At 49.5% G+C, this 23,326-nt stretch overlaps 8 protein-coding genes across 8 annotated transcripts; 6 read left to right on the forward strand and 2 right to left on the reverse strand.

Moving 5' to 3' along the window:
* Positions 1-202: 202 nt before the first annotated feature.
* On the forward strand, positions 203-1,111 carry AWJ20_1202 (uncharacterized protein; the record flags this gene model as incomplete). Its single annotated transcript, XM_018878060.1, has 1 exon — positions 203-1,111. The coding sequence occupies one exon, from the start codon at positions 203-205 to the stop codon at positions 1,109-1,111; it is 909 nt and encodes a 302-aa protein (XP_018735401.1).
* A 3,142-nt stretch (positions 1,112-4,253) lies between these two features.
* NSI1 (Nsi1p) lies at positions 4,254-6,485 on the forward strand (the record flags this gene model as incomplete). Its single annotated transcript, XM_018878061.1, has 1 exon — positions 4,254-6,485. The coding sequence occupies one exon, from the start codon at positions 4,254-4,256 to the stop codon at positions 6,483-6,485; it is 2,232 nt and encodes a 743-aa protein (XP_018735402.1).
* A 495-nt stretch (positions 6,486-6,980) lies between these two features.
* On the forward strand, positions 6,981-7,451 carry AWJ20_1204 (uncharacterized protein; the record flags this gene model as incomplete). Its single annotated transcript, XM_018878062.1, has 1 exon — positions 6,981-7,451. One exon carries the CDS (start codon positions 6,981-6,983, stop codon positions 7,449-7,451), a length of 471 nt encoding a protein of 156 aa, XP_018735403.1.
* On the reverse strand, positions 7,011-7,244 carry RPS11A (ribosomal 40S subunit protein S11A; the record flags this gene model as incomplete). Its single annotated transcript, XM_018878063.1, has 1 exon — positions 7,011-7,244. The coding sequence occupies one exon, from the start codon at positions 7,242-7,244 to the stop codon at positions 7,011-7,013; it is 234 nt and encodes a 77-aa protein (XP_018735404.1).
* Positions 7,452-11,366: 3,915 nt separating the features above from the next.
* Positions 11,367-12,554, forward strand: PBP2 (Pbp2p; the record flags this gene model as incomplete). Its single annotated transcript, XM_018878064.1, has 1 exon — positions 11,367-12,554. One exon carries the CDS (start codon positions 11,367-11,369, stop codon positions 12,552-12,554), a length of 1,188 nt encoding a protein of 395 aa, XP_018735405.1.
* Positions 12,555-16,833: 4,279 nt separating this feature from the next.
* NQM1 (sedoheptulose-7-phosphate:D-glyceraldehyde-3-phosphate transaldolase NQM1) lies at positions 16,834-18,028 on the forward strand (the record flags this gene model as incomplete). Its single annotated transcript, XM_018878065.1, has 2 exons — positions 16,834-16,894; positions 17,130-18,028. The coding sequence occupies 2 exons, from the start codon at positions 16,834-16,836 to the stop codon at positions 18,026-18,028; spliced, it is 960 nt and encodes a 319-aa protein (XP_018735406.1).
* A 2,182-nt stretch (positions 18,029-20,210) lies between these two features.
* URA4 (dihydroorotase) lies at positions 20,211-21,260 on the forward strand (the record flags this gene model as incomplete). The annotated part of the gene is made up of 1 exon (XM_018878066.1): positions 20,211-21,260. One exon carries the CDS (start codon positions 20,211-20,213, stop codon positions 21,258-21,260), a length of 1,050 nt encoding a protein of 349 aa, XP_018735407.1.
* Positions 21,261-21,331: 71 nt separating this feature from the next.
* AWJ20_1209 (uncharacterized protein) lies at positions 21,332-22,975 on the reverse strand (the record flags this gene model as incomplete). The annotated part of the gene is made up of 1 exon (XM_018878067.1): positions 21,332-22,975. The coding sequence occupies one exon, from the start codon at positions 22,973-22,975 to the stop codon at positions 21,332-21,334; it is 1,644 nt and encodes a 547-aa protein (XP_018735408.1).
* Positions 22,976-23,326: the final 351 nt, after the last annotated feature.

The raw sequence follows: 23,326 nt of genomic DNA on the forward strand, positions 1-23,326 counted from the left end.
GATTTGTGTGATTAGTTAATAACTAGATATTTACACTACTATCATCACTATCGCATTATCGCCAGTATCGCTATAGCCAGAGCTTCCGATAAGAACCAGACCCAGACCAAGACTCACTCTCACCGATAACAGTCTTATTACTAGACATTCTAATCACCACCACATTGGAGCCGATTTCAGCAATACATTCATCCTTTTTACAATGTCCGTTTCTGCCCTGTCGCCCACCTTAGCAGTGTCGCCTGCTTCCGAGATCTCTCAAGCCGATATGTACTTTCTGGCGGCCCGTGCCCGATCTAAGCTCACTAAAGAGGCAGCTCGTCACGATCACGACTTGCGTGTGCTTGTGACCCACGCCAATCTTTTGGATAATGTTATGGATTCACTTGCTGATGCCAGAAGACAAGCCAGAAAGGCCCAACTTGAGAAGATGAAGCAGATGCAAATGCCCACACAACACAAATCTACTACTACTACCGTATCTACTGGTAACACAGTCAAGGTCACTTTCGACCTTCCTAAGAAGCACAATATTAGTAACATTCAAATCATTGAAGAAGAGTCTGAACTCGAGGAGAACGAGTCGGCTGATAACGAGAAGGAGCTCATGGTTGTCACTTCACTCCACACCCCATCTATCAGCAGTCGAGAGATTGCTGAAGATGATGATGAAGACGACTATTACAGTTCATCTGATTCCGATTCTGATGAGTACGAGTCGGACGACTATTCCGAGTCTGACGAGGACGAGGAAGACGATGAGTATGAATACCAATACCAGCATCATCATGAAGACGAAGAAGACATTGTCGACATTGATCTTGACATTGTCGATTCTCTGCATTCTACACAATCATCCACCTACCGGGGCATGCCTACCATTGAAGAAGAAGCTGTTGTTGACGATAACAACAAAGACAGCTATACACCACGCGTTGCTGCTGATAACGAGTCGGAACCATCACTGTCTTACTCGTCCTCAGAAGAAGACAACGACGACGAAGACCAGCATCACCAGGAGTACATGGCAGCATCTCCCGCTCCCATCTACAAGAACTACAAGATGAACTCGTCACAAACACAGCTCGGCCTCGTCCAGCCTGTTTACTAAACACTCCTCTCTTCTCTCAATACCACTTCCACATCATCACCACGGCTGCATTAGATTTCATCACACCCTCTTCACGTCTGTTACGACTACGACTTAATGACTTATGATTGCTTATTTATGTTCTATCTTATAATCTCTATTCTACTGTAAATACATTCTCTTCTAATACTTCCTCCTCTCTTTTCCCCTCGAGCCTCCGGCGGCTGGGGCTCTGCCCCAGACCCCGTGGCTCCTCTCGCTTCGCTCGAGTCGGCCGTCGGGTCCCCCCTGGAACTTGGGGTTTCCCTTGTGAATCGACTCGAGCGAAGCGAGAGGAGCCACGGGGTCTGGGGCAGAGCCCCAGCCGCCGGAGGCACACCCCGATCGATCGTGGGTCTCATCGGCGTTTGCCCCCTGGAAACTCCGTAGTGGTCGGCCCTGGCGCTGATCTGGTGAAGTGTCCGGTCGGGGTTTAGACTTTGCTTTTTATGCAGTTGGCAGGGACGCATTTTTTTTTTAGCTGATGGATTGTGGGTTAGGACCGGGTCCTAGTAGGGGGCAGTGTCTGCGGAGCGGGATAGCGACCGGTGGCAATGGCGCTAGGGGATGATGGTGGTCTGAGTCAGAACGAGTCGAGGACCGGGGTTGCCTCCGGCGGCTGGGGCTCCGCCCCAGACCCTAGTTGCTCCTGCTTCGCAGGAGTCGACGGGGGCCGTGGTGAACAGTGGCTGCACCCGATCCGACACGGATCTCCTGCGAAGCAAGGAGCAACCAGGGTCTGGGGCAGCAACCCGGCCCGGACATTAGGTTTGGCAGGGGGAGCAATTGAGCCCGGAGAACGCATTCAGGAGGCCTGGATTGGGAGTTGATAATCGCACCGGCAAACAAACAGAAAAACACGGACATGCTGCTGGCGAACCCGCGGAACAGAGCACCTACCAGCACAGACCCAGACCCAATGCAGTTGCTGTCTCCCGGATATAAGTTTAGTCGGCCAGTCACTCACCACGGTCCTAGCCATCTCCTGCGAAGCAGGAGCAACCAGGATCTGGGGCGGAGCCCCAGCCGCCGGAGGCACACCCCGTACCCGAGCCCGGCAACCGGGATACACTTAAATCCGAAGTGACACCTGCGGCGGATATTCCGTGGTGTCGGCGCGCCGGGCGAGAATGCTTCTGTGCATTGTCAGGCGCCAGCGTGCATGGCCGGCATGCGGAGGGGAGGGGGGTGTGTGCCTCCGGCGGCTGGGGCGCTGCCCCAGACCCCGTAGCTCGCTTCGCTCGATACGTGGTGGTGGAGGGGGGCTCGTGGGGAGCGGGAGCGGGAGGGGGAGGGGGGTGGTGGGGCCGGGGCCCGGGTTAGAGACGGTGCGGCAGGTGCTGGCGCCAAGGGCACGGAAACCCTGAATTTTAATAGTAGGGGACGAGGGTGCTGCAGGGAGGCCGTTTTGCGCGGCATGTGTACTGACTGGGCAATATCACAGCAAGCAATTGTATTAACATCCCCGTCAACATATGTAATTAGCTCACCTCACTTTGACGCGGCCGGCGCCTTCTGGCAACCCGTAAACCCTAAATCCAAAACCCACCCGCCTCACATCCGCCCTGCGCACCCTGCGTGCTGCCTGCGTGCTGACAGAGCTCTTTGTCAGAGGGGCTGCCTCCGGCGGCTGGGGCTGCGCCCCAGACCCCGCGGCTCCTCTCGCTTCGCTCGAGTCGTTTCGCGACGGTCCCGAGCAAACTCCTGCGAAGCAGGAGCAACCAGGGTCTGGGGCGGAGCCCCAGCCGCCGGAGGCAGTCCCCCACCCCCAGTATCCGGAGGCTAGATATAAACAGGTACGAGCAGCCGCCAAGCCCAGGAGCCCATCTGTCCAGTAACCTATCGCGGCACCGCTGGATAGCGCTAGCGGCCCCAGAAGCAGGGCCCGCCCATTGTCCATGCACCCGACGCTTTCACCGCCCAGCAGCTCCCTGCAGCTCCTGCACCAAATCGCCTCGATCCACGCCGCCAGATCGTATGCCGCCGAGCTCCGGCTTGGCCCTTGTCTGGACCGCCGGGGTCCCGATTGGTTATGGGGGGAGGGGTCTGCCTCCGGCGGCTGGGGCTCCGCCCCAGACCCTGGTGGCTCCTGCTTCGCAGGAGATGGCGGGGACCGTGGGGTGCGGCAGGAGGGGTGAGTGGGGCTAGGAGGGCCGATGCGGTGGGTGGTGACTAGCGAGTTTAGTGAGGGTGGTGGTGGGGCTCGATGCATGGTGGATGTGTGGGTTAGAGATCGGATGGTGTCGGATGGTGTGAGACGGCGTGAGAAGTGAGACATGCGATCGGTGCGAAACTTTTTTTTTTTTATTTTTAGTTTTTTTCTTGTTTGTTTCACACGCCCGCCTGACGCAGTGTCCGGTGTCTCGGAATCCTTTGCGCTGCGGGTATGGGTTCCTGTCGCACCAGCATATGTGCACCGACCGACAGGGTCTGATAGCTGCTGCCAGGAAGCCCCGGGATCGGCGGGCCCGCAATATGCTGCCAGTTCCCCTGAATAGCCCACTTGCGGCAGCAACCAACTGTTTATCAGAGCTGCCTCGTGCACCCTTCTACAACCGGCACGCTACCCCTCCCTTCCCCGTCCGTCCACCCACTACAGTAATCTCTTTGTCAGCCGATTTTTCCGGAACACCCCACTGGCATCCCGCCTCTCCCCTCCCCCCACCGAACCCCACGGTCGCTGCCATCTCCTGCGAAGGGTGGGTATGCCTCCAGGGGCTGGGGCTCCGCCCCAGCCCCTGGAGGCATACCCACCCCCTAGCGAGCCTGGTATCGGGAAATGCCGGGCATAATCCCTGATAGTGCGGCGTGAGCGGCGTGAGCGGCGTAGGAAGATGGGCGGGGCGTTTCAAAGTTTTTACCCTACTTCGCAGTCGACGTTCTTTGTCACCCGGACTTCAGTGTCAAGTATAACCCGGACGAACAGTAAGTCCGAGCACCGCAGCTGTGAAGTGAGGGTAATTCAAGTCTACGGAAAAACTCAGAAGTAGGTATTTTCAGGGGGTGGACGTGCCTCCGGCGGCTGGGGCTCCGCCCCAGACCCTGGTTGCTCCTGCTTCGCAGGAGTTGGCGGCGACCGTGAGATCGAGAGATGGGGTGTTAACGGATGGGTTTAGATCAGAAAATGAATGCGATTCGGAAGGCCTCGAGGTGGGCTTTTAGTGAGAAGAATGGAGAGGATGGTGATCCTGGTTCGCCGGGTGGAAATGGTAATGGCAGCGAGAAACAGTTAGGTGTCGAGGGATCGGGTCCTGCCGAGTCGGGGGTCGACGAACCGGCTGCTAAAGCGCTTCTCGCGTTGGGTGACGCGAAAGACGAGGAGGAAAAGAAGAATAATAAGTCGAAAAAGACAAGATCCAGGAAAAGAGCTTCTAAACAGGACAGCGAAAAGTCTCCTGTTGAGAATGAGAATATTTTGAATGCCGGTCATGAGGCAATTGCTGTTGCTGCTGCTACTTCCGCTACTTCTGGTTCTGCTGCGAATGCTGAAAACAGCGTGGATAACCATCGAGAACCTGATTTTGGCAGCGTTGGCGATGTTATACAGTTTGTGGGCTCGTTATCGCCAAATGCCAATAGCGGTAACAAGAAACGTAAACTGAATAATAACGCGTCAACTGCGTTCGATAACGGCGATATCTCGGGCTTTGAGTCGAATTGGGGTACTTATCTCAACGACGACATGGCTGACGGGTCGTCTCAGGCTCATAATGAGGATTACATGTTCATTCAGCCTCAACAGATCCAGCAACAACAGCACCAACACCAGCAACAGCAGCAGCAGCATCAGCATCAGCAGCATCAACAACAGAACTCACAACAACAGCTCCAACAGAATCACCATGCTCAGAATCATCAACAACAACAACAGCAGCAACAACAACGTCAACAGCAACAACAACAGCAACAGCAGCAGTCCCAGCAACAGCAGGAGGAACCGTCTCAAGATCAGAAGAAGAAGAGAAAGGGTAAGAAACGAGCTCTTAATGTTGACCCTGCTCTGGCTCATTTGGACGATACTGGTCCAGGCCAGAATGAACATTTTAAAGAACAGCAGCTCGTGGAACAGGCCATGTTAGAAGCCCATGCTATTGCTACTGAGTTAGAATCGTCGGAGACAACCTCCGGTGCTGCTGCCTCGAGCATTGTTAACGGTGCGGGCGCTGGTTCCGATGCTTCTGCTGTAGCTACTGCCGCTGCTTTAGCAGCTGCTGCTGCCACTGCTCAGCAGTTACAACTCGATCACCAGCGTCATCTCCATCATAAGTATCTTCATTCTCCGGGAGGAGTCGTGGCTAGTCAGCAGCAGCAACACCAGACAACCCAACAACCTCGTAGAAAACGGCCCCATGATTCACAACAACACCGTCATGAAGACTTGGTCGACCAGGAACTTCAAGACTCTATTAAAAATAATTGGGCATTGCTGGCTGATGGACAGGATGTCAAAGAACGAGGTGGTTCGTTCACAAAAGAAGAAGCTGCTCAACTTGACAGGTTTATGGAACATTATATGGCTGCCAAGGGGTTGACTCGAGATGAAGTTTGTAGCCGAGTATGGTCGAGCCAGCGGAAAAAGGATAATTTCTGGGGTCTCGTGTCGTCTGTCTTGCCCTATCGAACCCGGTCAAGTGTATATAAACACGTACGACGAGCATACCATGTGTTCAATGCTCGTGGTAAATGGGACAAGGAAACAGATGCCCAGTTGGCTGCACTTGTAAATGAGCGAGGTGCTCAATGGAAGGCTATTGGTCTGAGTCTTGGAAGAATGCCCGAAGACTGTCGAGACAGATGGAGAAACTATCTCAAATGTGGTGATCAACGAAACCAGAACAAATGGACTATTACCGAAGAGAACAAGCTCAAAGAGATTGTTATGACAATTCTCAGCGACAACCCTGCTGCTGACATCAACTGGACAGTTGTCAGTGACCGCATGGGAGGTTCACGATCCCGCATCCAATGCCGATATAAATGGACCAAGATCCACAAGAATATGAATGCCACTCTTGTAGACTCGATGCCCAATGCTGACAAGAAAGTGTTTTTGGAGTTGTTGAAACACTATGCCAACGAGCAGCAAATCAACTGGGAAACGGTGGCCGTCATTGAAGGCAAGGGCATCTTCTCGGCCAAAGACTTCGCTACCATCTACACCCGTCTCAAACTCAAATACTTTGGCACCGAAACTCCCAACAAAGATTATATCGACGCCATCACCGAACTCATCGACTTCCTCGACAAAGAAGACGTGCCAAACAAACCTCTCTCCCTACCACCAACCACCGACGAGCCCCAAAACGCGCCAAAACCCGTCCTACACGCCACCACTACCCCTGTTCCTGCTAGATAATCTCTCCTTGTGGCCCTCGTGCCTCCGGCGGCTGGGGCTGCGCCCCAGACCCCGCTGCTCCTCTCGCTTCGCTCGAGTCGGCCTGATATATCTCTCTCTTAGCTAATTAATTCGCTTTGTGCCTCCGGCGGCTGGGGCTGCGCCCCAGACCCCACTGCTCCTCTCGCTCCGCTAGAGTCGTGCGTCGACGGTCACTGAAATATCTCGGGGTTTGTTCTTTGAGTCGTTCTGATCTGTTGTACAGTAAAATAACCGCCATTTTGAGCCCTGATTCACTTCCAAAAAAATCCAGGTTCAGGAAGGAAACTTCATCCAGTCTCCGAAGAAAATCCGGATCCTGAAGGCAGCGCCCCAGCCGCCGGAGGGAGTCCGAATCCTGGAGTTATCTCCTGCGAAGCAGGAGCCACGGGGTCTGGGGCAGCGCCCCAGCCGCCGGAGGCGCGAGGACAGGAGATGAGAGTCAGTACAAAATCAGATTATATTTTGAATACACACATGATCAATTTTTGGGGTCATATAAACAGTTTAGAACTTGGAGAATTGCTTCTTACCAGAACCGGCAGCAGGAGCGACTCTAAGGACGTTGAATCTGACGGTCTTGGAGATGGGACGACATTGACCAACGGTGACGACATCACCCTCGTTGACACGGAAAGCAGGGGAGACGTGGGCAGCGAGGTTCTTGTGTCTCTTCTCGTAACGGTTGTACTTGGGGATGTAGTGCAAGTAGTCACGTCTCAAGATGATGGTACGGTGCATCTTGGTGGAAACAACGGTACCGGTGAGGATACGGCCTCTGATGGAGACAAGTCCGACGAAGGGGCACTTCTTGTCAATGTAAGAACCTTGGATGGCCTCCTTGGGGGTCTTGAAACCAAGACCAACTTCCTTATACCATCTCTTGGTCTTCTTGCTGGCCTTGGCCTTGCTGTTTTGGAAGATGTGAGGTTGCTACAAAATTGTTAGTATTCGGGGCTTAGATGATTAATAGAGAGATAGTGGACTTTGTCTAGAGAATGATGTGATATGCAGACGAATCGATTACACGGTGATAGACACAACGAAAAAATTTTTGTAATTACTCTGTATCGAAAGTTTGAACTGAAAAACAAACGCAAGCTGTTGATAATAGTAGAAGTTTGCTGTTGAGATAGTGTTGCATTCATTGGTAGACTAACTTGCCAGTTCCATGTCTTACACAGATATCAAGTAAACAGACCAGACGACGCTGCTGTTTATCAGTTGAAAAAACACGGTGATGAACATTCAAGTTGATAACCTGCTAATATATAAACTCGCAGTCTTCAGGTCTCAGAAATTTGTCGTTTATTAAGTCAGTTGTCGCATTCCAGATTTGTGGTCCGTATCATAGTCGCTATATCACCGTGGTTCGTGGCAGAATCACACCTCCTTCTCAGACAGTTTGTCCATTGTTTCGTTCATTGTTGAATTATACACACCTTTTGGAAAGCACGCTCAGATTGGACGGTCAACTCAGTAGCCATCTTGTATGTATTTTACTCGTAAGGTTGTCGAAACGGGTTACGAAGGAGGAAGTCGAAATTCGATATATGCTGCTAAGCTTACTGGTGAAGTTGGGCGCCTGTGCGTCGGGCATCTGTGTGAGTCGCTGAAAAATTTCGCAGTACATTTCGGACTGACGTGTTACCCAAATAGGCAACTAAAGTCACCACCCACAGCCCTTACCCGCCCTTGCCCTGAACATCACACCCTTACCCATGGTTTACTCAGGGGGTCTTGATATGTTCAAGTTGTCTATGGGGGTCGGCCTCCGGCGGCTGGGGCTCTGCCCCAGACCCCGTGGCTCCTCTCGCTTCGCTCGAGTCGGGCGTCCACGGTCCCAGCAGCTCGGGGAGGGTGTTTGTTTGGGGGATCCTGTGTGTTCTGACAGTAAATTACGGATATATATTCACTAATGATAACTAACTTTATTGGCTTAAGTGAAGAAGACGGGAGTGAGAGGAAGGCGATATCGCCGAGAGCTATTGGCGGGAGACCCCCGAGCACGACTCGAGCGCAGCGGGGTCTGGGGCGGAGCCCCAGCCGCCGGAGGCAGACCCCGTCTCCCTACGGACTACCAATTTAGCGAAAGTTGATACGGGTTAGAAACCCGTTAGGAGGAGGAGGGGGGTTGTAGCGCCGCGTAGTTTACTGGGAATAAGGTTGCATGCAGGAGGGGGGTTTGGACCCTACATGTTAGTTATGCGTGAGAGGTTGATGAAAGGAAAAAATGAGGGGAGATAATTTATGGTGGACGCGAGCATGATGGAGAGGAGAGGTCGGGGCACATGGATATGCATTTTTCTTGTTGTTGCTGGTGGTGGTTGAGTCGCCGGTAGAAGGATGATTTTAGAGAAAATGACACGACTCAAGGGCCGGGCCCAGTCGTGCGTGGCTATTAGAAGCCAGAGATATTCAGGTGGGAAAAGTGTGGTGTCCGTACCACAGGGATCAGAGTGTGAAGAAAAGTGCAGTGAAACGGTAGATAATTCGACGGCAGCTGAGAGTGATGTTTGTGGTAGTGAGAACAACGACAGCGATGCTAATGATAACGACGATGATGACGAGGACGACGAGACCAGCAACTCGGCAGCCAGCTCGGCTTCTACGTTTTCTCCAGTCAACGTGGCACTTGTGGTTGTCCAGGATCTTATAAAGTGTTTTGGTAGACCTAGAGATACCACTAAAACGACACTTAAAAGTCTTAGATCACACGGAGAAGAATGGTATCTCACAGCCAGAGCGTCGTTTGTGATCAGTACATTACTGCAGCTATGGGAGGCCCGTCTCCAGGGAGTAACATGGCGAAAAAGTTTGTTGTCAGTGGTCAGGAAATTAGGCCTGCTTCAACTGTATCATTACACATGGAAAGTATTTTTCCGAGCTCTATTGACGGCCCTGAAAATATGTAAAAGCGTGGACCACTCGGAGTACTCAGTAATATATGAGCTATCTGAGTCGCTTATTGCCATCCAGCACGACACTCTACAAAGTGTGCCACCCGACAGAACAGCTTTACAACTAATCCGAACCGGGGTAATTCGAGCACTCCAACGACATAACATACAGCCGAGTTTTTCCTACAACGAAGACTACACGTATTTCGAGCCGGAGCTAGCACGGTCCCTGTGGAAAATAGCCAAACGCACCTCCTATCGCTCAGGGGGATCGGCGACGCATTAACCGTGTTTGCACCAACAATTATCAAAAAAAGACCATTCCTCAAGCATTGCTTATTTATAAATAAAATAAATCAATTAATTAACTAAAAATTAATTATATTTATAAACCAAAAGTAATTATAAAATAAAATATAATTTCTATAATCAGTTTAAACCAGTTTCCAGAAGACTCGAAACCAAACCAACCAACAGCCAGTCAGCCAGCCAGCTGAATCGGCCATCACCCCCGTCACAAACCAAACCAAACCCAATTCGCCCATTCTCACCCACTCTCACCACCTCCCAGAACCACCCAAGCACGAGCAATTTGCCGACCACTAACCAAAACCGCCGACAGCCGGCAACAAAGCCGCAACACACGTCGCACACCGCAAAAACGACCAGTGCTGCCCGCCCCACGATCGCCCCAGGGCCACCTGCGTGACGGGGGTCTGCCTCCGGCGGCTGGGGCTCCGCCCCAGACCCTGGTTGCTCCTGCTTCGCAGGAGATTACGGGGAAACCGAAACAGAGAGCAGCGGGACGAGACGCAACGACTCGAGCGAAGCGAGAGGAGCCACGGGGTCTGGGGCGGAGCCCCAGCCGCCGGAGGCAGCACGCGCCCCTCAAAGAGCAATCCACCTGACCAGCAAAAAAATGAGAGAGAGAGAGCAAGATCGCGCACTTGGTTGCTGTGTCAGGCCTGAAAACGACTTGTCCCCCCTGAGACGGCGGGCGCGGTCGCGGCTACCGGATGGCATCCCATTTTACCCCCTGTCAGTTTGAAGCATTTGCAGCAGGAGTGCATTCAATCCGCACCACAATCACGCGTGTATCTGACTCCTTCCACGCACGTACTACTGGAAGTTCCACACATCACACATTCGGCGACAAAAAGTGAAAAATCCAATAAATACCAGGCCCCATCCCTGCACATATTGTCGTTGCACCTTTTCCCGTCCGCCCCCTAGTCATCCTTCCATCCTTCAACCAGCAATCGGAAAATTCGCCGACAACCATCTGGATTTATTTCATTACAGGAATTTTTTATTTTTATTTTTCCTAGTTTTGAAATTTCGTATTTGCTTTCCAGATTTTTTTGATTGTGTGTGTGAATTCTAGTTTATTTTTTTTTGTTACCTGATTATTTTTTTTTTGGTTATTCAAATTTTTCACTATTAATAATCTTTTTTTATATTTGGTTTTTTAATTCGAAATAGGATACTCTGCAATTGTCAATATCCTGATTAATTATCCAGTTTAACTAATTACTTCGTAGAGAAAAAAGAATCCCTTAAAACGTTGACCGTTGAATTCTACGACCTTACTCCCTACCACTTTCTAATCAATAATATCGTTCAATTGGACTGTCTAATATCCATATCGACAGTATTAGCATATTAGCACTCGTTGAAACCAACCACCTCCACTACTAGTTAATTTCGAATTGTCGTGTTGCTTTAGTGAAGTTCAGTTCAGTTCATTCAGTTCAATTCAGTTCAATTCAGTTCAGTTCAGCTCATTTTCACTTCTATTCAGTTCAATTCAGTTGAGTTGAGTTCTGTCAGTATACATATATATATACGACGAGAAAAGACAACCGAACAAAACACACAAATCCCCAAGGACAACCCCACAGCAGCCTCATTTACAGGCAGCAATATTAGTTGTATCATCCACGAGGACTCTAAATTCTATACAATGTCTGATTCAGGTGAATCTGTACCGGTATCTGACAATGGCAATTCTGTCAACAGCGGCGACTCTTTGTTTTCCGAGCAAATCGCTGCTGCTCCTGTAGTTGATTCCACTACTGCAGGCTCCAATCCCGATGGATCAGTTCTCGACGAGTCCAATCTTGGTGCTCCTGGGTCTAGTACTTCAGGAGTGTCTGATGAGACTGTTGGTAAGACTATGATCACCATTCGATCTCTCGTAACCTCGAAAGAAGCCGGTGCCATTATTGGCAAGAACGGTAAAAACGTTGCTGACTTGCGAGATGAAACCGGTGTTAAAGCCGGTGTATCAAAACCAGTTCGTGGTGTTCATGATAGAGTACTTACTATTACTGGTACCCTTGAAGGGGTTGCTAGAGCCTATTCAATGGCCGGTCAGACTTTAGTCGATAACCCTCCTACCCTGCCATATGTGCACTCGTTATCACCACCTGCCCCACCAGGAGTTACTACTGTCAGACTATTAATCCCTCATCAACAGATGGGATCTGTTATTGGCAGACAGGGATTAAAAATCAAGTCTATTCAGGAAAACTCTCGGGTCCGTATGGTCGCATCCAAAGAAATGCTGCCTCAATCGACCGAAAGAGTAGTGGAGATCCAGGGAACTCCCGAATCCCTGAAAACCGCTATTTGGGAGGTTGGCAAGTGTCTTTTGGACGACTGGGAAAGAGCCGCTGGTAGTATTCTTTACGTTCCCCAGCTGCGTCCGCGAGGCGAGGGACCTCTTGACATATCACTTTCGGCGGTTTCTGGTCGTCACCCCAACAGCACTGGCGGAGCAGGCTTTGCTAGTTCCAACAACGGCGGTGGCTTCAATGGTTCAGCCGGCCGGTTCAACCGAGGAGGATTTCCTGGTCCCGGCAACCACCTCGTCGCCGGTAATGGCCCTGAGGACGAGCACGATTTCACCGATCAAGAAATCACCATCCCCGCTGATATGGTCGGATGTATTATTGGCAAAGGAGGCGCCAAGATCCAAGAAATCCGCCGAGAAAGCGGCGCCAAGATCTCCATTGCCAAACAGGCCATTGATGAGAGCGGCGAGCGACTTTTCACCATCCGCGGCACCCCACAGGCCAACGAACGAGCCCTTTTCCTGCTGTACGAACAGCTCGAGCAGGAGAAGCTCAGAAGATCCGAAGAAAACTAACCACCCTCCACAACACACTCACCACACCACCACTCCACTCACAATACACATCACCACACACAGACACGACATACCGCTTAATTCTTTCCTTAGACCTGTTGCTCCTATTACTATTTTATTCCAATTTGTATGTACGTACCTTGCTTTGCTCTGCCCGATTGTTTGAAAAGTTTTACACTGCGAAGATAATAAAAGTTGACCTCTGACCCCGTCCTCTGCCTCCGGCGGCTGGGGCTCCGCCCCAGACCCTGGTTGCTCCTCTCGCTTCGCTCGAGTCGTTGCGTCGACGGTGCCAGCAGCCCCTACGAAGGACCTCCAACCCCGAAAACCTCCTGCGAAGCAGGAGCCACGGGGTCTGGGGCGGAGCCCCAGCCGCCGGAGGCAGCGACAACCACGGAAGAGTCAGTATAAATATTCAGTACATTCCAGTTAGATGTCGTCGGCAAGGCCGTGGGGGCCCGTGGTAAAGGCGATGTCGGGTCGCGAGAGGAAGGGCGTGTCGAATTGGTTTTGGTCGCCGTTGAGAGCGAGGTCTTCTTGCATGACCTGGCGGATGGCGCATTTGGTGAGCTGGCGGCGTTGGGTCTCGATGACGCTGATGATTTGCCGCAGCTCGTTCATGTCTTTTTTGGACCGTTTTTTGCCGGTGCGGCCTTCTTCCCGGTTGCGTTCTACGTCGTGTTGTGCTTGGTGAAGAAACCATGAAGCGTAGTTGTTGCTGGGTCCGGTCGAGCTGTTGACGTTCTGCCACGATTGACACTGGTCGCAGAACCCAATCAACATCCCCGAACCTTCTTTTTTGTCGGGTCGTTCGCTCATAATAAACGGCAGAGCGTATCGCTGCTTTGTACACGAACGAATGCCGTGGGCAGATTTCATATGGTGGAGATAATTGCATTGGTCGCGTTTATGCCAGCTTTTACAGCATCCGCAATAACATTCGCGATCTCGTCCCTCGCCAGATCGGTGGTAAAAAGAGTCGTATTGGTTGTTCGACATGTCAGGGTCGTCTTGTCGGGCATGTGTGATTTGTTGGCCGGGGATCATTTGTGGCATCGACTTGAACTCGGCAAGATCAAAACTGTACCTCTGTTCAGGTCGAAGGTCTTTCATATGAAACCATTTGTTAAATGGAATGTATCCCAAAGGGTAGCTCACTTCAGCAGGATCCCACGCTTTAAGAAACGGTTTTTTCTTCTTGATTTTATTATGATTCTTCTGATACCGAGACTTCGTGACCCCGGGAGACTCGTTCATTGCCAAACTATCAATACTACCACAATCACTGACCCGGTCTCCAGGTCGCAAAACGGCAACAAATAAAGCGGGATATTGACACTCTCGCACCCGGGCCCAAACTGGGCTATATGACGAGTTGCGATGGGTCGTCATCTGGTAGTCTGTGGGTAACCAGCGGTGTTCAGTAATGTTTTTGAATCCTCTAGATAAATTAATAATATCCGTCTGCTCTCTTAGATTATCAACGGTCTTGATTCCAGCTATTGATGCTATCTCGTTTTCAATACAAACTCCTTCTTCCTTCATCATTTGGGCTACTGCGTTACTAGACTCACAGTTGCCGTCAGTGGGACCACAGATATAGCTACCGGCGCTATTACATTCAGGATCAGTCGTGCTTAGAATCACCTGGTTACAATCTACCGAGGGATCATATTTGTTGAAAACCCCTTTGGCAGTTTCCAGCAGGTCATCTACTGATGTTGTTGATGAAGGGAGTTCGGCGAGCGTGGGGAAGGCTCGAAATGTCACATTATTAAGAGGCGATGTTGCTGGTACAATCCGAGTAGACAGTTTGCCTTTATCCATCAAAGGAGTAGAAATCTCGTCACACTCGCTCGAATCCGAGCCTCCTTTATCCGATTCAAGCTCGATCTTCAACAATTTACTAATATAATTCTCATCTTTAAGAGGGGCAGACCCAGCCGCCCGTTTGTCTCCGTCCCCGTCCCCGTCTCCATCTCCATCTCCATCTCCATCTCCGTCTCCTCGTCTATCAATACCCACAATATCCACATTCATCATATCAGGATACGAGCCTGAAATAGTATTAATATCAAACGAGGCCATGGTGCCAAAATCCCAGTCTGAGCTGTCACCATGCTGTAATTTAAACATATCGTCCATCGACTGGTAAGCGTATGAACCCTGGTATCCAGCAGTATTACTATTAGCACCTACAGTCTTTGCATCGTCTTTGACCAGCAAATGGACCTGGCCAAGATCAAACTTGGGAACACTATTATCATCTTCTAGTCGAGAAGAACTGGGGCCGGTAGAAAATTCCGTGCCAGACGTATCATCACGAAGCTCCTCCCAGTCAGTTATCCACTGGTCGCCACACTCGAATATATCCATGTCGACCGGTTGATGTTGGCAATACATAATTTCACTTTGCCTTTTTGTTCGCTTCGCTAGCTAACAACCGACAACCAGAGAATGGTCAAAGGACAGCGAGTTACTTAAGTAAGTCATACTTTCTGATCGCACCACTTGTCCGCTTACAAAGACATACCCCATAACAAGTTGTCGAGGATTATGGAACCATCCCACACATGTGAGATCTCGGCTCCCTACGCGTTATGGTACTTCTGAGATGGAGATTAGGTAGCATAGACCGGTCTGCCTGACCGTCCTCAGCTCTGCCTTCCACCTCTGAAAACTCGAAAATTCCCACTCAAAAGTCTCACAAAAACCACACTCCCATTACCAGAACACAGAACACAGAACACAGAAAAAACAGAACTCAGAACTCATTCTTGCTGACAAAGTTCTGTATCAGCCTCTCCCGAGTGTAGGAACCAGTTGCAGTAACTGCTGCTCGACGAGGCTCGTCTGTCTCCTCTTCTCACACACTCTCACTTCTGACGTCCGCGATCATAATCGCAAAACCGATGCTGTGAGCATGTCCCCATCCAGGACATCCACACTCACACACACACACACAGCCACCGGAGGAGCCTGCCATAAACAGCCGGCAAACTTATGCGCCGCAATTTCGGTTGCCATATTCGTCCTGATCCGAGTTGTCGGATAATTAGGTTGACTGCAGCTGATTCCCACGATAGTCAGGGCACACCCGCATCCTCATGCACTACCCGTGCATTATCTCGATAAGGGCAAGGGCATCTCACCCGAGACCCGTGCTCAGGGGGTGGAGTGAACGGGATCTGGTGCCTCCGGCGGCTGGGGAGTTCACTGGGACCCGCGCCCGAAACGACTCGAGCGAAGCGAGAGGAGCCACGGGGTCTGGGGCAGAGCCCCAGCCGCCGGAGGCAGTCGGGGGGGGGGGGGTGGATCGTGCCTCCGGCGGCTGGGGCTCTGCCCCAGACCCCGTGGCTCCTCTCGCTTCGCTCGAGTAGTTTACGAGAAGCCCTTGCCGGAGGGTTCGGCGTGAGCATAGCGGGGTCTGGGGCAGCGGGGGTATGCCAGGTTCTTCCTGGTTCCATCGGAAGCGATGCATATGCAGCAACTGAAAGGAAAAAATAAGGGTCCTCAACAAGCAGGCAGCTGTTCCTGACAGAGAGACACCGACGACCAATCGCAGCAAGTGGTGCGTGGGGGGTGAAAGTTAATTTCGACGCTTCGGGTTTGACCTGCTTTTATATTGTAATTGACTAAGAGTTAGGTAATCGCGGTCAGGGTAAATGACGGCATGTCCGGGCTCAATTGTGGATAGCACGAGCAGACTAAGGACGTCGTTGTTGTTGGCAATTCCAGCTCGGTTGTTGGTTTGTGTTTAGTACAATTGAAAAGAACAGGATAAAAGATGAGGGTCCCGTGTCATCAGAAGCACGCAGAAACTCCGCTGCGTCCCGTTTGTAAACGCGGGCGGCACGAATTGTCCCGTAACCGGCGTAGGGCCAGGTGCTTATTTATCCATCGGACCACTTAGTTCCGATTCAGGCACCAGGCGCGGACGACTGTGCCGCGCTTGGCTGGCCCTGACTGGCTGCTTCGGATGCCCATGCACCGGGACCTGCTGAAATTTGGGGTTAGGTCTGGTTCCCGGGTAGTCTGGTAAGGTACCCCTGGCTGCTAGCCAGCCAAGCCAGGCCGGCCTGCTGGGGTGAGCAGGTGCGGGTGGGCTGCTGCCGGGTTTGCTGGGGTGCTGCTGCTGGTACTGGTGGTGGTCGATTGTTTATATATAAAGGCCCGGAACCCCACAAAGGGACGCATCTTCTTCTTCTCTTCTTCTGTTTCTTTGGTCAATTTTTTTCACTTTAACCAGCCATTGAAAAAAGTCACACACACCTTAACAATGTCTTCCAACTCTTTAGAATACTTAAAGGCCACTGGCACTGTTGTCGTCACCGACACCGGTGAATTCGAATGTGAGTATTTTTCAAGGTGTGGGGGGTTGTGCCTCCGGCGGCTGGGGCTTCGCCCCAGACCCTGTGGCTCCTGCTTCGCAGGAGTTTTTGGCTCTAGCGACCATCGACGCAACCGACTCGAGCGAAGCGAGAGGAGCCACGGGGTCTGGGGCAGAGCCCCAGCCGCCGGAGGCAGTGGTCAACTGGAGCAATTGCCCGAGCCAGTAACTAACAGAGCGTTAAGCCATTGCCAAGTACAAGCCTCAAGACGCCACTACCAACCCTTCGTTGATTTTGGCTGCTGCTAAGAAGCCCGCTTACGCTGCTTTGATTGAGAAGGCTGTTGAGGCTGCTAAGAGCAAGGGCTCTTCTCCTGCCGAGAAGGCCAGTGCTGCTTTGGACATTCTTCTTGTTGAGTTTGGTACCGAGATTCTTAAGATTGTTCCTGGCCGTGTTTCCACCGAGGTCGATGCTCGTCTTTCTTTCGATAAGGAGGCTACTATTAAGAAGGCTTTGGAGCTCATTGACTTGTACAAGTCCAAGGGTATTTCCAAGGATCGTGTTTTGATCAAGATCGCTTCTACTTGGGAGGGTATCCAAGCTGCTCGTGAGCTCGAGGCCAAGCACGGAATCCACGTCAACTTGACTTTGTTGTTCTCGTTTGTGCAAGCCGTTGCTGCCGCCGAGGCCAATGCCACTCTTATCTCCCCCTTCGTTGGCCGTATCTTGGATTGGTACAAGGCTTCGACCGGAAAGACCTACGAGTCTTCTGAGGACCCCGGTGTCCACTCTGTTAAGGGTATCTACAACTACTACAAGAAGTTCGGTTACAAGACCATTGTCATGGGTGCTTCTTTCAGAAACACTGGTGAGATCAAGGAGCTTGCCGGTGTTGATTTCTTGACCATCTCGCCCAGTTTGCTCGAGGAGTTGTACAACTCGACCGAGGCTCTTCCCAAGAAGCTCGACGCCGCCTCGGCCTCGTCGCTTGACCTGCAAAAGGTCTCGTACGTTGACGACGAGCCCAGCTTCCGTTTCCTGCTCAACGAGGACCAAATGGCCACCGAAAAGTTGTCCGACGGTATCCGCAAGTTCTCTGCCGACTGCGTCACTCTCCTCAAGCTCTTGGAATCCAAGTTCTAAGTAATTTATCGCTCTTTACTGTAATGACCGTGGTGTAAAAATCAATTCTTTAATTTCCTTTCCTGGATCGTTGACGGGTGGGTTCCTGCCTCCGGCGGCTGGGGCGTTGCCCCAGACCCCTTTGCTCCTGCTTCGCAGGAGTTAATGGGACCCGAGACGGAAACGACTCGAGCGGAGCGAGAGGAGCCACGGGGTCTGGGGCGGAGCCCCAGCCGCCGGAGGCTGGCCCCGTCCCCATATTCAGTTTGCGATGGAAGGAATGGCCTCTTGTTCCGTATTTGGTGAGCAAAATCGTCGCAATTGTTCAAGAGTGCCGTGATTGGACGGATATGAACCAGCTTGACTTGTGCTGCGATACTATATTAGCCCATTAGGAAGATGGAATGGTGAACGACGGTGTCCTCCTTGAGCACGTATAACCATTCTCCATGTAAAGTAGACAACATAGATTCCGGGTTACGGGACAAGGAAAAGACACTATAATTTGGCCTTCTCGGGTTGGCTTGATTTATTGTGGAGTCAAAATCCTGGAGATCGAATTCCCATCGTTCAATCAAACCTGCTCGGGATAGCTGTCCCCTGGCAGTTATTTAGAACGGCATGCTCGGTGGCTATGTGAAATGGTAGGCTACCAAGTAAAGTCGAAACTCTTTAGTGGCTAGTTCGACTGCTGGTGTTCTAAAACACATCTTGAATAATTTCCATTCCGACTCGGCCAAGCTTTCGCTATTGTAAAAGAATAATAACTGGCCCCTGAGCTTGTTTATGCCAGCAATACTGAACCCAAGTCGGTGCTCGGTGGGTCATTTTCTTTGAGAGTCTCCTGGTACTGAAGGTGGAACGAGTCTACCTCTTTCAGTTTATCAAATGCTAGCTGGTGTTATGGGAACACAACGAGTGTCTACTTCTTTCTTCAGCAAATTATACAATGGCACTGCTAATAATGCGAAATGGGCCACGTTTCAGCGAAGATAATTTACTGTTCCAGAAATCTTTGTAATCGCTTGGTAGAAACTCTGAATCATGCTGTTGTACCAAGCTCAAATTATGACAAATTTCACCATTGTGTAAGCACTTGTCTTGAATCTTTTTGTTGTTCAAAAGCTGGACTAAAGAAGATCATTCCAACCAAATATACTAGAAGTATTGGAGTTTAAATCACTAAAATGTCCCAGTACGCTATTGGAGAATTCCCGCAGAAGCTGTCGACCCTATAGGAAGAACCTTCTGTGGCTTTTAAACCTTGGACTTCATAAAGCGGAGAGCAGACAACTTTTCAGCCTACAACTGAAGTTCATGATATCCGAAACACCGATCGTAGAGATATCTGGACTGCCAGCTAAGCAATCGCTAATTTCCACCTTCTTCAGTCGTCCTATGTCCTTTCGTAAAGACTGTATCTGGACTCCTGCTTAATGAGTGTATTTTTTAAAAGGTTTACAATTCGGATCACGCAGGATGATACTAACTGGAGCAAATTCGCGATACCAGGGACTCAATCTAGGGGAGGATTATTAATCTCGTCCGCAACTCTGACTGTTTACTCTAAAGCATGAATCCATAGCCGATCTCTGATCTATCAAGGGGATGGTAGGACTATGAAACTAATAGTTCTGGCCAGTATCGTAGTAAGTAAACAGCTCTGTAACACCTGCCTGAAATATCACGCAGAAGCTAAATTGATGCCCTTTGGTTTAATTTGGCTGATAATGGACTATTAAAATGTGAATACATTATGTCAAGAGGAGGGAAATTATCTGGTATCTCTGTGAGATTTTTGTCAGCTTCATTAACCCTTCGAATATCTGTGAAAGGAGATATCAAGGCAGGTGGGTAATGAAAGCACAACTTCCCCTGAAGTTGAATTTCAATGAAGAGGCATAAGAGCAGTAAGTTTCGCTCCCAAGCCACAAAACATGGCTTAAAACTTCTCTCCGAGAGTCACTCGGAATTCCCAATTGGATATCTCCATGTCAATTGATTCTATTGATCAGATAAAATATAAACCTCGTAAAAAGCGATATCTATATCAACTCAAACAGGGTTGGGTCTAAGATCAGACCCTGCAGCTGGACCAAAATCATGTCATCACGTGATGACGATACCCCGGAAAAATCTTATCTGCGTGAAAAAGCGTCCGATCTGTAAACAGAAAACAACCGCTAATTAATTATTCAGTAAAATGACCGATTCGATTGAACTAGGATGTCCTGGAGATTTCCACGTCCATCTCCGAGATGGCGACATGAAGAATTTGGTTACACCTACCATCAGAGAAGGAGGTGTATCTGTGGTATATGTCATGCCTAATTTGGTCCCTCCCTTGATTGATCCTGAGGTGGTTCTGGAGTACAAAAAGTCTTTACAGAAGTTGTCCCCCAAGACCACCTTTTTGATGAGCTTATATCTGTCTCCAAAGATTACTCCCGAAGTAGTTGAGCAGGCCAAAAAGGCTGGAATCACCGGTATCAAGTGCTATCCTGCAGGCGTCACTACAAACTCCGACCACGGAGTGTCGTCATATGAACCATTCTATCCCACTTTTGCTGCCATGGAAAAACATAATATGATTCTCAATTTACATGGTGAGTGCCCCTCAGGTCATGGAATTCATGTTTTAAACGCTGAAGAAAAGTTCTTACCTACATTGAAGGACTTGCACCAACGATTCCCAAAGCTACGTATAATTCTCGAACACTGTACATCTGAGGCCGCTATTAATGCTGTATTAGAGTGTGGTGATAACGTGGCTGCCACTATTACTGCTCACCATTTGTACTTGATTGTTGATAATTGGGGAGGAAATGCCCACAATTTTTGCAAGCCAGTTGCCAAGCTTCCTGCTGATAGGGATGCTCTTATCAAGGCTGCGACATCGGGAAATCCTAAATTTTTCTTTGGTTCTGACTCTGCTCCTCATCCTGTCAAAAACAAGGCCAAGGCTTCTGGCGCTGCTGCTGGTGTGTTTACCCAGGCTTATGCCATCCCTTATGTTGCCGAGGTATTTGAACAAGTGGGCAAGCTCGACTACCTAAAAGGTTTCGTGACCGATTTTGGTAAGAAGTTTTATGGAATTTCTGATGATGATCTTGTAGACAAGTCCACTGTCACTCTGGTAAAATCCACTCAAGTTGTAGAGACATCGCTTACTAGCGCTGCACTCACCGATGGCGACGCTGTTATTCCTTTCCGTGCTGGTGAGAAACTCAAGTGGTCCGTTACTTGGTCCTGATATGTACATATTTAACCGTATATGATTTATCCTAAGATATTTCATTAAATCAATATCTATAAACGTGGATATTAACTAACACACAATGAGAGAACAAACCTCGTTGACCCTTTTTTGTTGAAAGCAGGGTATTCCTGTAGACCCTGGAGCTTTTTCACGTTCCAATTCCGAGAACTGTGAGGTTGGAGCTTAAATTTTGAAAAATCGTATCTTGTATTCGACAGTGCTTTGATTTTGACGTATAGAGATGTTTTTCTCCGTTCATCAAGATACCGCTCATGTAAGTCCAGAGTGGGCATGTTCTGTTCGACTTCTTCGTCCCACCTAATGTGTGTGGTTTTGATAGTAATAAAACTGTCCCACGACACGCTTTTAGATGTGCTAGTTATGGCTTTACTCTGAATCCTCCTATATAAAGACAATTCTGGGGGGCTAGATTTGTTAGAGGATCTCCAGACAAAGATCGCCCAAGCGGATCCTGCGTAAAAAAACGGTTTAGTATATACCCCCTGGCATTCTGTTAACTCGAACAAACCAGGCAGCTCCACTCCAATCCTCATTGGAGGGTATCGAGTCCATTCAGTAGTATTTGAGCCTGGGTTGTGACTTGGGTATCGCCTGACCTCCTCTGTATTCACCGAATACAATGCCCTCTTTACAACCTCACCTGGATTATGCATCTCGATCAGGCCCAGACTGGGAGGGGAATCATCATTTAACTGAGATATCATAGCTTGCAACCTAGTAAGGTCCCACAGACCTTCTTGCAGACATTCGGGATGGATCAAAGGTTCACCAAAATGATCTGCTTCGTCCCAAAGCGTTGACAATTCTGTGGGTGTCATGTGCATGTAGTGAATACCAGAATTAAGACCCTCCTGAATTGTCTTCAGCATTTTGTCCAAATTTCTCACTTTCTCCTCCACTGAGTCTTCATAAACGATGGTACAAGTAGCACTTTCTTCGTCACGATTATTGTTCTCTCTACTTGCCGTTTCCTGGGGGTCTTCTATTGCATCACGGGATATCTCAGTGTAGTTTTTCCGAATTTCGATGAGCAGTTTTGATACCTTGCGATATAACTTGATGAGAAATTGACATCGTTCCCATTCATTTTTAATAAAAAAAGAGTCACTGGTGGTAACCCTCACAAGCATGTCGCAAGGAATCTTCAACCAAATTTCATCTGCTAGATCCGTAGATTCAATACAGAGAAACATCTCACAAGCTTGTCTAACATCTTTGACTGCCTGCACAAACTCAAAGGAACAAACAAGAATAGCTATTTCATGGACGGTTGTCTCATCAATAGCTTGAATCAGATGCTTGGAACATTCTTCAGAAAGGTCAGGAATATCTAGAAAACTGGCAAGTTCCAGAAGAGAAAACATCTTCTTAAGTTCCATTGGTTTTACATTTATTCCGTACAACTGGCCAAGAGCAAGTTCAAATATTTCCTGCGTGAAATTGGACCCTAATTCAATATTATAAACGGGATTACACTTCTCCGCCGAAGGTGTGGTACAACCGTTGTCATTGTTCCATAAATCACTGGATAAAGTGACAAAGTATGAACTACGATAGAGAACAAATTTATGTAGCGCGTAATCTTTTCCAAATGCGTGGATAGTAATATCAGAACAAAATCCTTCACCAAGTGCCTTTTCTTGCAAATACTTTCGAAAAGCGACCGACAAACCAGGGCCTTCTGTCATTGGTAATTGTCAGAGTTAACAGCCGGTGAAGGGGGAAGATAGTGAACTTATGGTTTCAGATGAGTATCATAATGTTGGAGATGTCACCTGCAGTTCTATCTGCCAGAGATGCGGTTGAATGGCATAGGCAAGGACCCTGCATATAAGCATGCAGGGAGATACGTGGTTCTAATATTGGAATTGTGTCTCTAAATTTTGAAGCACGACTCAGTCTACTGCTTATCAAAGAAGTGTTTTAAAACCTTGTAATTGTATGTAAGCTTTCACAGTCAATGGTTAATACGTCAAGCAGTTCACCCAGACTCAGAATAGGTATATTTCATTATTCATTGCCTCTGAATGTATATATAA

Source organism: Sugiyamaella lignohabitans, chromosome A (genome assembly GCF_001640025.1).
Source record: "Sugiyamaella lignohabitans strain CBS 10342 chromosome A, complete sequence".
NCBI classification, from domain to species: domain Eukaryota; kingdom Fungi; phylum Ascomycota; class Dipodascomycetes; order Dipodascales; family Trichomonascaceae; genus Sugiyamaella; species Sugiyamaella lignohabitans.